Source organism: Schistocerca gregaria, chromosome 3 (genome assembly GCF_023897955.1).
Source record: "Schistocerca gregaria isolate iqSchGreg1 chromosome 3, iqSchGreg1.2, whole genome shotgun sequence".
NCBI classification, from domain to species: Eukaryota; Metazoa; Arthropoda; class Insecta; order Orthoptera; family Acrididae; genus Schistocerca; species Schistocerca gregaria.
This window is the reverse complement of record NC_064922.1, coordinates 327,362,866-327,376,327: the sequence shown is the minus strand read 5'-3', so window position 1 is coordinate 327,376,327 and position 13,462 is coordinate 327,362,866. Positions and strand designations below refer to the sequence as shown.

The following is a 13,462-nucleotide window of genomic DNA, read 5'->3' as shown; positions in this document are numbered from 1 at the left end:
CAGTATATGGAGCAAGTGCAATGTCATATTAAATCATAGTGAAATGGTGCTAAAATTTGACCAAGACCACAGAGAAATGGGCGATGCTGATGGGGAAAGAAGGCCGTTGACATCAACTACGGACAACAATGTCCAGGAAAACAAGGAACTGGGTCACAGCAATTGCAGATTTTTCAACGATGAGGATGATGATGATGATGATGATTCTCAAACTAGCTCTGCAGCCAAGGAGCAAGTTTCAATCGCTGAGGACTCAAACAACTGGCACAATGTTCCAACTGTTGTTTTCAAAGACTTGGTAATTATGTTGGATAACAGTCTCCTGTACAGGTGTCACATTGAAATGTAATGCACTATTTAACAAAAGTTACTTAAACTGTCACAATAATGTGTACCTTACTTTTTGAAGTCTCCTCATAGCATATTGTCTTTGAAGGTACAAGCAACTTTTCTGAGTTTCCAAATTTTGGTCAGTTGGCATACTTGAGTCAGCACACCTGCCGTTACTGAAGAATTGTGAATTTTCAATTCTATACAATGAAAGTGAAGCTGAAAGAGCACACACAAGTCACACAAGGTAAAAAAGATGTAAATTCCGCACAACTGCAAAAGAATGATATGCCATTAACTGGGCTCTCTGTGAGACTGTAGCAAAATGAAAGATAACCTGCAGAAAATTGATGAGTTGTGCACTCTGAAAAACAAATCTCCACTTTCATGTGCTATTTTTATGTGAGCAACAGTTTCTTTCCCAGTGAAAATATCGTGTTCTGAAATTCTGTTCATTTCCATCTAATGAAGCCTTGATTCAAGCTCTGCTTTCCAGCAAGGATGGATATGTAACAAGTATGGTTGTGCACAATTTGCATTTGCATGTAAATTGACACAGAGACAGTTACGCAGTATTGTTTCTTCAGTGAAGACATTACTGATTATCAAATGTCCAATTCCAATAAAGCCTTTCAACTGAAACATTTATTGCCAAAATATTTGGATCAGTAAAGATTAAGTAAGAATCCATTGTTATTGATCCCCATAAGCAGCAGGTGCAATGCAGATTCCAATTTTTAGCCATAAATTTCTGCCTGTTCCTTCTCTATTTACATTAAGCAGCCCCACTTTTGGTCTCTACCTATCTTCTTCAAATAATCTTTACTCCACATTTCTTCAGCTTTTGTTTCCATTTATACCCCATAATAGGAGGAGGAGAAGAAGGAGGAGGAGATTAGAGTTTAATATCCGGTCAACAGTGAGGTCATTAGAGACAGAGTAGAAGCTCGGATTATGGAAGGGTGGGGAAGGAAGTGGGCTGTGCCCTTTTCAGAGGAAGTAGGAAGCATCCTGGCTATTGCCTGGAGCAATTTTGGGAAATCACAGAAAACTTACATCTGGATGGCCGGACAGGGATTGGGACATCATCCTCCTGAAAGCAAGTACAGTGTGCTAAACACTGCATCACCTCACTTGGTCCCAATAACAGTTCCATCAACAAAGGTCATACTGGAAACAAGACTTGCAGACTGTATTAGAAACTGGACTTGCGCTGTGGGATTCTCCACATTCCCAAAGGAAATAATTTGATGTGAATGGTTTTGCAATTTTATAAAATTATCGTATACTATTTGTAAAAGTCACAATAGTTGCTGAAATAAACAACACTTGTTGATAAAGAAATAAACAAACTGGGATGCTGTTCAGCTTTTAAACAACAAAATAAACAGCAGATAACAAACCTTTTGCTAGTTTGGAGTATTTTTCGTCCTTCTCTGCCAGTTGTTTTTGAAGGCTATCCACTGTGTTCTGTAACTGCTGGTACTTCTTCTCAAGAGCAGCATACTCCCGTGCACCTAAAAAAATAGCGTACAGAAAAATATTAGGAACTATCCACATTGAAGAACTCATACAATATAGGAAGAATGTAATTTTCAATGAAACTGCTATTTGCATTTATTTTTTACTGGGTGCCCATCAGCAGCCCACTTTATAGAAGACAAACATACTGAAGAAATATTTACTGGGGCCTTAATACATGACTTAATTGATCCATAAACTTCTGTTCATGGCTGTGAGTTCTGCTGTCAGAAAACTCATGGTTTCAGGGAATTCTAGGATCTTAATTTTTCCCTAGAAAGAAAATTAAAAATTAAGTCCAAGTTCTTGCAAATATTTTACTGAATAGCCCTTTAATAATGATACCAAAAGTTTATTCAATAATTGCCAAATAAGTGAAAGAAGAACTGTAACTATGAAGTAACTGTAACTTTGGTCCTAGAATATCTTGAATTCTTGAAGATACATTTACTTTTTTAGAAGCCATGTTAACTGAAATAAGCACACATAATGTGAGAAAAACTTCATTATTCAAGATTACTCAAGATTTCAGTGATAATAATAACAGTTCTATATGGCTGAATGGCCACTGCAAGTCAATTGCATACCAGTACCACTTTGGTCACTTGCATGTCCCTCACCTACCCAGGAAATACTGCCAGACAAAATGGGCCTACAGTTTCATTTGGAATCTATACATGTCATTCCTAGCAAATCTTCACAGCACTGAGAGCTGAAGGCTACGTTAATGATAGACTGAAATTCCAGACATATGCTTTATTGCTAGGCTACCAGGCTCTACATTTCAGATGTATGAGCATGCTGCTGTAGGAGATTTCTACATCTTCTGCAAGAGAAAAAAATATATAGGATTTCATACGGTAAGCAAGAAAAGAAATTAAGTGTGGCTGCTAGGCAGAGATTGCTTTTGATGAGTCAAGGAAAGAAGCCAAAGAAGAATTAGGGACATCCAAAAACTGACAGTATGGACTCGAACCCCGTCCCTCCATAGACAACCCCTTATGTATCGCTCACACAGGGGTCATGTGGAGAAGATGAGAATAATCACAGCACGCACAAAGGCATTCAGACAATCATTCTTCCCCTGCTCCATACATAAATGGAATGGGAAGAAACCCTAAAAACTTATACAATGAGACGTACCCTATGCCGTGCACATCACAGTGGTTGCAAATTATAGATATAGATGATAATTGAACTGAAACAGAGTAATTCATTGATATATCATTGTGTTTATCAACTAAAAAATTAAATGAGGGCAACTTTGGAACTGTTAATTAAATAGAGAAATGTACACACGGACCATCCATAAATTTCTTGCTTATGACAAGAAAGGGCTCACTGTCAGCTATATGACAAAGTTTGGAACAAGATGGAAATGATCTCCTAATCATAAAAGCCGCACCTCATACTCTGCTGAGTAAAAAAAGGACACCTCAGTGCACAAGAATTAAATTCTTTTATTTATGTTGGATGTTACTGGCTGGATGAGATGAACTATCTTGAGATTTGTTATAACTGTTTTATTTTTAATACAATCTCTCTATTTTGTACATAATTCTGAATAGCTTAACGGTTTTTTCCTAAACTTACATTTTGCAATTTTTATTGTGATTTCTAAATTTTGTACAGTAAAACAAACTTTTGGGATACTGCTAAATGCTACTTTCTTTGAATATATATCTTGTCATCCTTCGGGTATGCTATATGCAGCTGAACCCACTCAGTGATGTTTAGATCCCACACAGCTACAAACTGTGAGGGTGTTGATTGTTATGTTTCATTGCCTGTTCCACATAATCTAAAGCCTTTTTTATGCAAAATCAGGATGATTTTGTGGGCCAGTCACAGTGAGACTGGTTATCTTAGTGTTCGTCAAAACTGGAAAGAAAATACACAGTAGACCCTACTGATGATCAAAGGATATGTCTTTTGTGTGGATAAATTTCGAACCAGGCCTGAATGCAAGACATGTGTTAGTGTAACGTCAAAATTACTTTGAAATCAATCTTGCATTACGCGTGTTTCCGAGTGGGGTACGGATATCGAGTGTAGCTGTCCCCTCAAGCTGACATGTGTGTGGGCAAAATAGCATAAGTATGCATCTTTCATACATCTAGCTGTAAGAATTACAAAATCTACAAAGCTACGTGTTATTTTTCAAAAGGGCGCTTTCGTATGTTGAACCGAACAATGAATGCGACTATTAGCCTATGTTTGACACGTAACTAACAATGTTGTGGTCATGTAGAATACATTCACTACCCATCTCAGGATAGCACGCAACGCTAGCACTCGGGGCTTTAATTCTATTTATTTACGATTAGTGACGTCAAGCAATGGAAAAGACGACTAAAAGGAATTTTCTCAGTAGATTTGAGTAGATACTGCTCGTTACCCACGTACGGAGTAGCTGGACGCTGGCAAGCCGATTACAAATGCGCAAGTATAAGATTGAACCAGAATTTAACAATAACATCTGCATTTGTCAGTGAAATGCCGGTACGCAATGTGGTCGGGTTACACTGAGAAACGCTTCAACTTGAATTGCAGGCAGTTTGCAAAAAGCTATTCCAGATTAGGCGGCGCAACCATACTCCGTCGCTTGTTAAGAAAAAGCGAAAAATCTCAATCAGCAGCTAATTTTTCGAAATATGGCTGCTACCAACTGTACCGCAGAACACCATGCATTCTGCATGATTCTACGCAACCTCAATCAGAATTTACTTTTAGCTTCTGCTTTGGGACTCAGGATTCCTTTGCGAGGGAGTGGCGATGTGGTTATGTTATGAGACTCAATTTCTGTTAAAGTAAGTAAGTTGGAGTCTCGAATGTGGAATTACGTTTTATTCGCGATGTCGGCTTCGCGACAGCGCGATAAACCAGATGAAATTTGAACTATTTAGCATTGGTGAGTTTCGAGTTTTATCTCTACGTAATGTGACGTGAAAATTATTTCTTGGCACAGAAAATGTATTTACTCCAGAGAATTTGGGAAATTTTTTTTTAGTGCGGTATTGTATTGTAATATATCCGATTAACAATTATTAGCAAAGAGAAATTAATAGCACTGATGTCAGAAATTGCTAAGTCTCTAAGTAATTATTTTTAATTGTTTTTTTTTTTTTCCTTTTAATGCTCGTTGATGCATTTTTAGAGCACATTTCTCAAATTCGGGAGCATATTTCGAAAATTTTAGTGCATATTTCTGATATTGTTACTACACAGATGAATGCATAGTTTGCTCATTTCAACTGCATATCATCCGCCTTCTGTTAATGAGAAGAGGCCGACGTTTCATTTCTTTTTTCTCACTTTTTAAATCTGAAAATAGATTTCCATTTCATTTCAAAGCTTACGTTACCGGTATGCTAGTTTTTACGACCGTAAGTAATACACACCAAGAGGGTTGCTTAAAATATTTTAGTCGCCAGGCAAGTGTGTACCACAGGGCTATTTTGAAGTAAACAGTTCTTTAAATTCATACTTACATAATTAATGGTGAGCTGTGTGATCGCCTACTGGAAAATGAGAGTGTTCTGCAAACGAAGTTTATAGCAGAGAACAACGAGAAAAAAAACTGAAACGCTTTTTGTTTATATAAAACAGTTTAGGTCAGTTATCACTGATTCCAGTAGAGCTCACTGATATTAAACGATGTCACAGTACGTCTATATGGCGATTCTCTGCGTCATTCAATAGCACCTATTATCGGTTTAGAAATTTATAATGCTAAGCCCACTGGGAAATAACAATGAAACCTTTTAATGGTCTTCCTATTGTCTTTACAGTAACATGCTAAACCCACAGGGGAAAAAAAAAAAAAAAAAAAAAAACGAACGAAAAGCTACATTAAATTTGCTGGCCACTCTTCTGTGTACATGGATAAACTGTGAAAATTTAAAGTGTAGATAATCAACGAATTAGTTAATTAATCAGTAGATGAAAAATAGTCTCTCTTGGTTAACAACCGATATCTGAAGTGGTTCCACAGTAGGATCCTACGGTTGGAAAGTCATGCTTCTCGCTCGAATATGTGACCGACGTTGTGACATACTTAATGGTATGTACACTACTAGCCATTAAAATTGCTACACCACGAACGTGACGTGCTACAGACGCGAAATTTAACCGACAGGAAGAAGATGCTGTGATATGCAAATGATTAGCTTTTCAGAGCATTCACACTAGGTTTGCGCCGGTGGCGACACCTACAAATGCTGACATGAGGAAAATTTCCAACCGATTTCTCATACACAAACAGCAATTGACCGACGTTGCCTGTTGAAACGTTGTTGTGATGCCTCGTGTAAGGAGGAGATATGCGTACCATCACGTTTCCGACTTTGATAAAGGTCGGATTGCAGCCTATCGCGATTGCGGTTTATCGAATCGCGACATTGCTGCTCGCGTTGGTTAAGATCCAATGACTGTTAGCAGAATATGGTAACGGCGGGTTCAGGCGGGTAATACGTAACGGTGTGCTGGATCCCAAGGGCCTCGTATCACTAGCAGTCGAGATGACAGGCATCTTATCCGCATGGCTGTAACGGATCGTGCAGTCACGTCTCAATCCCTGAATCAAAGATGGGGACGTTTGCATGACAATAACCATCTGCACGAACACTTCGAGGACGTTTTACAGCAGCATGGACTATCAGCTCGGAGACCATGGCTGCGGTTTCCCTTGACACTGCATCACAGACAGGAGCGCCTGTGATGGTGTACTCAACGACTAACCTGGGTGCACGAATGGCAAAGCGTCATTTTTTCGGATGAATCCAGGTGCTGTTTACACAGAATCATGATAGTCGCATCCGTGTTTGGCGACATCGCGGTGAACGCACATTGAAAGCGTGTATTCGTCATCGCCATTCTGGCGTATCACCCGGCGTGATGGTATGGGGTGCCATTGGTTACACGTCTCGGTCACCTCTTGTTCGCATTGACGGCACTTTGAACAGCGGACGTTACATTTCAGATGTGTTACGACCCGTGTCTCTAACCTTCATTCGAGACCTGCGGAACCCTGCATTTCAGCAGGATAATGCACGACCGCATGTCGTGCCCTGCGGTTTCTTCATCTGGAAGAAAGAGGAAGTTCATCGTACGAAACCAAAAACTATTTATGAATTGTGTTGTGTACGACTTCATACACAACGGCAAGGAGAGGCGGTCTGTTGAGTGATTCAGCAACTGCTGTCATTGGAAAGCTGGACAGTAGGAGAAATGATTAGTGAAGAGATTAACACAGTAAATAGTGGATATACTTATACTCTCCAAGTGAACGATGATTCAATACAAATAATGCAGTAAGAAACAGAGTCCAACTATTACGACAGCAACAACGATGGTGACAGAGCAGGGACTACCCGACATACGCGAAGCTTCATGTAGAGATGTGGCTCCGAGTGCAAATGGGCTGAGCGGCTGCCGCCGGCCATCCTACATCGAGGCGCGGCGGCAGAAACTTCCTGGCAGATTATAACTGTATGCCGGACCGAGATTCGAACTCATGACCTTTGCCTTCCGCGGGCAAGTGCTCTACCAACTGAGCTACCCAAGCACGACTCACAGCTTTAGTTCCGCCAGTACCTTGTCTCTGCCAGGAAGTTTCGTATCAGCGCACACTCCGCTGCAGAGTGAAAATTTCATTCGGAAACATCCCCCAGGTTATGTCTCCGCAATATCCTTTCTTCCAAGAGTGCTAGTTCTGCAAGGTATGCAGGAGAGTTTCTGCGAAGTTTGGAAGGTAGGAGACGAGGTACTGGAGGAATTACAGCTCTGAGGACGGGTCGTGAGTCGTGCTTGGTGAACTCCCTATGGATGCGTTTAGAAGGCTGGAACCGACAAAAATAACAAGGCAGTGAAGGGTTTTGTGATGCCGCTTTCGGGACTGCTCTTCTGTCCACGTAATTTACCCTGGAAGGAACACACGTCAAGGATTTACTGAATGAGTAACTTGGGTCTGGGAAATGATGATGAGGAACCTCAGGCTACAGAAGAAGAAAATGTGCTGCTGAACTGCCACCAGTTGAAGGTGACAGTGAAGGAGCTAAATTGTGCTACTGCTAAAGGCTCATTTTTTGAATGCTGTAATTTATGACTTCAATTATCTATCACCTTATTTATGTCATTTCATTGTAGCCATTTTTTTGTTACTGTTTTTGTGGAATTAAAAAAAAGTTGGTAGAGCCCTTGCTCCAGAAAGGAAAGGTCCCGAGTTCGAGTCTCGGTCCGGTACACAGTTTCAATCTGCCAGGAAGGTTGAATATGTTTTTGGTTCATAAGAACTGGATAAGCATTAAAAAGGTCATAAAATATGTTTAATAGGGAGTTAATTATCCCCCACCTTGTATATTTATTTTTCTATGCAACAAATAAAATTCTCTTAGTAAAAATATTGATTTGAATCACTCGCCAAATGGTTATGACTGATGTAGGTGTCTAGGACTGTAAACATGCAAGTGAAACATTGAGTATAGTGAAGTGAAACTAGAAAATATTACCAATCAGGTAAGTGGGTATGCTTTCCTGGGTTGTTTGGGGAAGGAGACCAGACAGCGAGATCATCGGTCTCATCGGATTAGGGAAGGATGGGGAAGGAAGTCGGCCGTGCCCTTTCAAAAGAACCATCCCGGCATTTGCCTGGAGCGATTTAGGGAAATCACGGAAAATCTAAATCAGGAAGGCCGGACGAATGCGAGTCCAGTGTCTAACCACTGCGACACTTCGCTCTATGCTTTCCTGGACCGCTACACATATGAAAAAAAGTAAAAAAAGAAAAAAAAAGATTCAAAATGGCTCTGAGCACTATGGGACTTAACTTCTGAGGTCATCACTCCCCTAGAACTTGGAACTACTTAAACCTAAGTAACCTAAGGACATCACACACATCCATGCCCGAGGCAGGATTCGAATCTGCGACGGCAGCTGTTGCGCGGTTCCAGACTGTAGCGCCTACCGAGCGATGTGGCGCAGTGGTTGGCACACTGGACTCGCATTCGGGAGCACGACGGTTCAATCCCGCGTCCGGCCATCCTGATTTAGGTTTTTCGTGATTTCCCTAAATCGCTCCAAGCAAATGCCGAGATGGTTCATTTGAAAGGGCACGGCCGACTTCCTTCCCTAATCCGATGACCTCGCTGTTTGGTCTCTTCCCCCAAACAACGCAACCAATGTAGCGCCTAGGACCCCTCGGCCACTCCGGACTACTCAAAAAAGAAAAACTAATCGAGAACGTTGTGCGTCAGTGCTTCTCTCTGGAGACATGGACACAGGAGAAGAAGTACTGGCGGGCCACATCATACCAGTCAGAAGACTGATGGCAGGCGCGCGCGCGCACACACACACACACACACACACACACACACACACACACACACACACACATTATATATATATATATACGGACAGCTACTCACTGCGCTGAGAATCGACGGCGGCGATCCTGCGGCGACGCTCGGCCTCCGTGGTGGGGGTGCTCGCTGCGGTGGGCGTGCCGAGACGCAGCGACACCGACGACGTCGACGTGTAGCGCGGGATGTGCGACGTCGGCATGGTGGCGGCGGGGGCGGCGGGGCGCCGGACCTGCAACACCAACCGAGGCTACATTACACTGCACACGAACCTCCCTCCCCTCCACAATACACAACAGACGAGCTTCCGAAAAAACTTCGCAGACACCATACTAAAATTAGTAAGCACGAGCACAGAGGCGCAGAGGCGCACAGTCCTGGTGACGCAGCAACAGCCTTACTGCTCCATATACACTGAAGTACCCTCTTGGACGTCCCGCATGAGCAACAATTACATCCGTACCGCTTACAAAGGGTACACGCTATGGGTCCAGCAGTCTTCCACAACGCGTCGCCTTCTGCACATTGTTCCTGCAACGCTGCATCGACGCGCCCCTGTTTCCATGTCGAGTTCTCTTCACAGTTGAATGTACAGGGTGTCCAGAAAAGGACTCCCTGATTTAAAATTAAATATCTCGAAAACAAAGATCGATAGAGGAGTGCAGTAAACGGTATGTTTATTGTGAAAGTTGTAAGAAGTTTATACAGCAGTTTGAAATAATAGTTACAAAAGCTGCTAACAGTTGGCGCTGTAATCGACATATGTAACGCCTAGTATAAATAGTGATCCGAAGCCCAGAGCGATCAGTTCCACTATTTAAACGTGAAAGGAGGTTAGCGTACCGAAGGAAGAGATTAAAACCATGTACTCCTTTGAACAACGCGTTTTTCTGGTGCTAGAGTACCACAGGTTAGAAGAGATTCCTACGGCAACAAGGCTAAGTTTTCACGCACGATTTAATGCTCCAAAACGACCCGATGCGAAAACCATTCGTACGCAAAATTTCAACGAACAGGCAGCGTAACTGATGATCTAGTGGGGCATGTTGGCCGCAAGCAAACCGCAGTTACGCCTGAAATTATCGCCACAGTTTCTAGAATTATTCAGCGAAATCCAATGTCATCCGTCGGTAGAATTGCATCTGAGACTGGTTTGAAGCGTTCCAGCACGAGAAAATACTGAGAAAGAGCCTACACATGTTTCCATTCAAAATTCAAACGCACCAGGCCATACCCGTACGAACAGTGCAACAAGGGGTTGCCTTTGCTAATCAGATGCTCACAATAATTGATAGTGAAGAATTTGATGTTGGCTGCATCTGGTTTACCTGAATGGATACGTGAATAAGCAGAACTGGCTGTTTTGGGGTTCCGAAAAGCCATATTGGTATGAAGCGAAACCCCTGTACTCTCCTAAAGTTACGGTGTGGGCTGCAGTATGCATCAGAGGCATTATTGGCCCTTTTTTTCATTCGAGACAAGTGTTTCGCTTTCTTGAGGAATACTTCAGAAATCGAGTTATTGCTTTGAAATATCCCAAATTTACTGGTGCAGGCATGGATTGGCCTCCATATTCGCCGGATTTGACTCCCTGTGACTTTTTTTTTTGTTTTGTGGGGCACAGTGAAAGACATGGTCTACCCGAAGCATTCCGCCACGCTGGACGGGTTTGAATCGGCGATCTCTGTGGCATGTGAATCCATTTCGGTTGAGACACTACGAAATGTGATGGCGAATTTCATTCTTCGTTTGCGCCACCTCTGTGGTGCCAATGGTGAACATTTTGAAAACATTGTGATGTGATTGTTTGCAAAGATTGTTTTCAAACGATTATTTCACTTATGTATGCTGATATGAGCTGTACAGCGTACAGCGCCATCTGTTAGCAGCTTTTGTAACTATTATTTCAAACTGCTGTATAAACTTCTTATAGCTTTCACAATAAACATACCGTTTACTGCATTCCTCTGTCGTTCTTTGTTAATTTTGAAATCAGGGTGCCCTTTTCTGGACACCCTGTAAGTTCACAAGGGATTATGTTCTGAATGCTCGAAATAGCCATGTCTGAGCGGACAAAGACCCTCATGCCACGCATGTTCAGGGATTTCAAGACAGGTTTGGAATTATGTTCGAGTATAATGACTTTTCTGGAGACTAGAAATCTAGTCTGTATGAATCAGCATGAGTTTCGAAAAAGACGGTCGTGTGAAACCCAGCTCGCGCTATTCGTCCACGAGACTCAGAGGGCAATAGACACGGGTTCACAGGTAGATGCCGTGTTTCTTGACTTCCGAAAGGCGTTCGATACAGTTCCCCACAGTCGTTTAATGAACAAAGTAGGAGCATATGGACTATTAGACCAATTGTGTGATTGGATTGAGGAGTTCCTAGATAACAGAACGCAGCATGTCATTCTCAATGGAGAGAAGTCTTCCGAAGTAAGAGTGATTTTAGGTGTGCCGCAGGGGAGTGTCATAGGACCGTTGCTATTCACAATATACATAAATGACCTGGTGGATGACATCGGAAGTTTACTGGGGCTTTTTGCAGATGATGCTTGGTGTATCGAGAGGTTGTAACAATGGAAAATTGTACTGAAATGCAAGAGGATCTGCAGCGAATTGACGCATGGTGCAGGGAATGGCAATTGAATCTCAATGTAGACAAGTGTAATGTGCTGCGAATACATAGAAAGATAGATACCTTATTTAGCTACAAAATAGCAGGTCAGCAACTGGAAGCAGTTAATTCCATAAATTATCTGGGAGTACTCGTTAGAAGTGATTTAAAATGGAATGATCATATAAAGTTGATCGTCAGTAAAGCAGGTGCCAGACTGAGATTCATTGGAAGAATCCTAAGGAAATGCAATCCGAAAACAAAGGAAGTAGATTACAGTACGCTTGTTCGCCCACTGCTTGAATACTGCTCAGCAGTGTGGGATCCGCACCAGATAGGGTTGATAGAAGAGATAGAGAAGATCCAACGGAGAGCAGCGCGCTTCGGTACAGGATCATTTAATAATCGCGAAAGCGTTACGGATATGATAGATAAACTTCAGTGGAAGACTCTGCTGGAGAGACGCTCAGTAGCTCGGTACGGGCTTTTGTTAAAGTTTCGAGAACATACCTTCACCGAAGAGTGAAGCAGTATATTGCTCCCTCCTACGTATATCTCGCGAAGAGACCATGAGGATAAAATCAGAGAGATTAGAGCCCACACAGAAGCATACCGACAATCCTTCTTTCCACGAACAATACGAGACTGGAATAGAAGGGAGAACCGATAGAGGTACTCAGGGTACCCTCCGCCACTCACCGTCAGGTGGCTTGAGGAGTATGGATGTAGATGTAGATGTAGATGTAACGTGTGGGCAGGTATTCTGGTCGGTCATGTGATTGGGCCATATCTCCTTCCATCCAAGCTTACGTGTCCCACACACTTAGTCTTCCTACGACACGTAATGGAACCGTTCTTGGAAGCTGTGCCATTGTATGTCCGTCGGGAAATGTGGTTTCAGCATGATGGAACACCACCTCACTTTTCACTGGCTGTCCGGAGACATCTCAAAAGACGGTATGGTGAAAGATGGATCGGCCGTGGTGGTCCAACCGCGTGGCCGCCAAGACCGCTGGATTTAACCCCTATGGACTACTTCTTGTGGGATAGTATGAAGAGCCTAATTTATGAGACACCTGTAGAGACAGAGGAAGATCTGCTGGCACGCGTTCTGGCCGCTGCACAAGACACTGAAGATACACCAGGTGGGATGGAGAGAGTGTAGCAGAACATGCTTCGGAGGTACATGTTTGTAACAACGTTGGTGGTCGCCATATCGAGCCGCTGTTGTAATGCATCGGTACGTTACGGCTGGTGCCGTAGATGCTGCGTTCTTGTTGTTGTCGACTAATGAAAACCATAAGGTGCAAGTTGTAATGCAAATGCGTAAGTAATAACGGAACGAGTCAGTATTCTTTTCAAATGGATTGCAACAATTGTACTGGGTCACGCCTCAGTACATTCCTCACGGGGTGTGGATGAGATAATCATCTGGATTGAAACTGTCGTTGAACGTAAAACGATACGTTTCCGGACATGGATTATTATTCAAAATGTTATGTACTCACTACCCTCTACATGTCCTAGAAGTTTGTAACGGGTATTTCCGACCACCCTGTATAAGACAACAAGTGTCTGGCGCAGTTGTTACATCGCTCACTGAGGCTACAATGGCAAGTTATCAAGATTTAAAT

At 42.4% G+C, this 13,462-nt stretch overlaps 1 protein-coding gene across 1 annotated transcript in view; it reads right to left on the bottom strand.

Annotated features, from left to right (window-relative positions):
* Window positions 1–13,462, bottom strand: part of LOC126356252 (shootin-1-like) — a 273,743-nt gene that overhangs the window by 34,448 nt on the left and 225,833 nt on the right. Inside the window, exons 3-4 of the mRNA XM_050007085.1 lie at window positions 9,276–9,441; window positions 1,734–1,847 (exon numbers count right to left, since the gene is read on the bottom strand). Of these exons, the coding sequence (XP_049863042.1) occupies window positions 1,734–1,847; window positions 9,276–9,411 (250 nt within the window). The 5' untranslated portion in view covers window positions 9,412–9,441. The remainder of the gene's footprint in view (window positions 1–1,733; window positions 1,848–9,275; window positions 9,442–13,462) is intronic.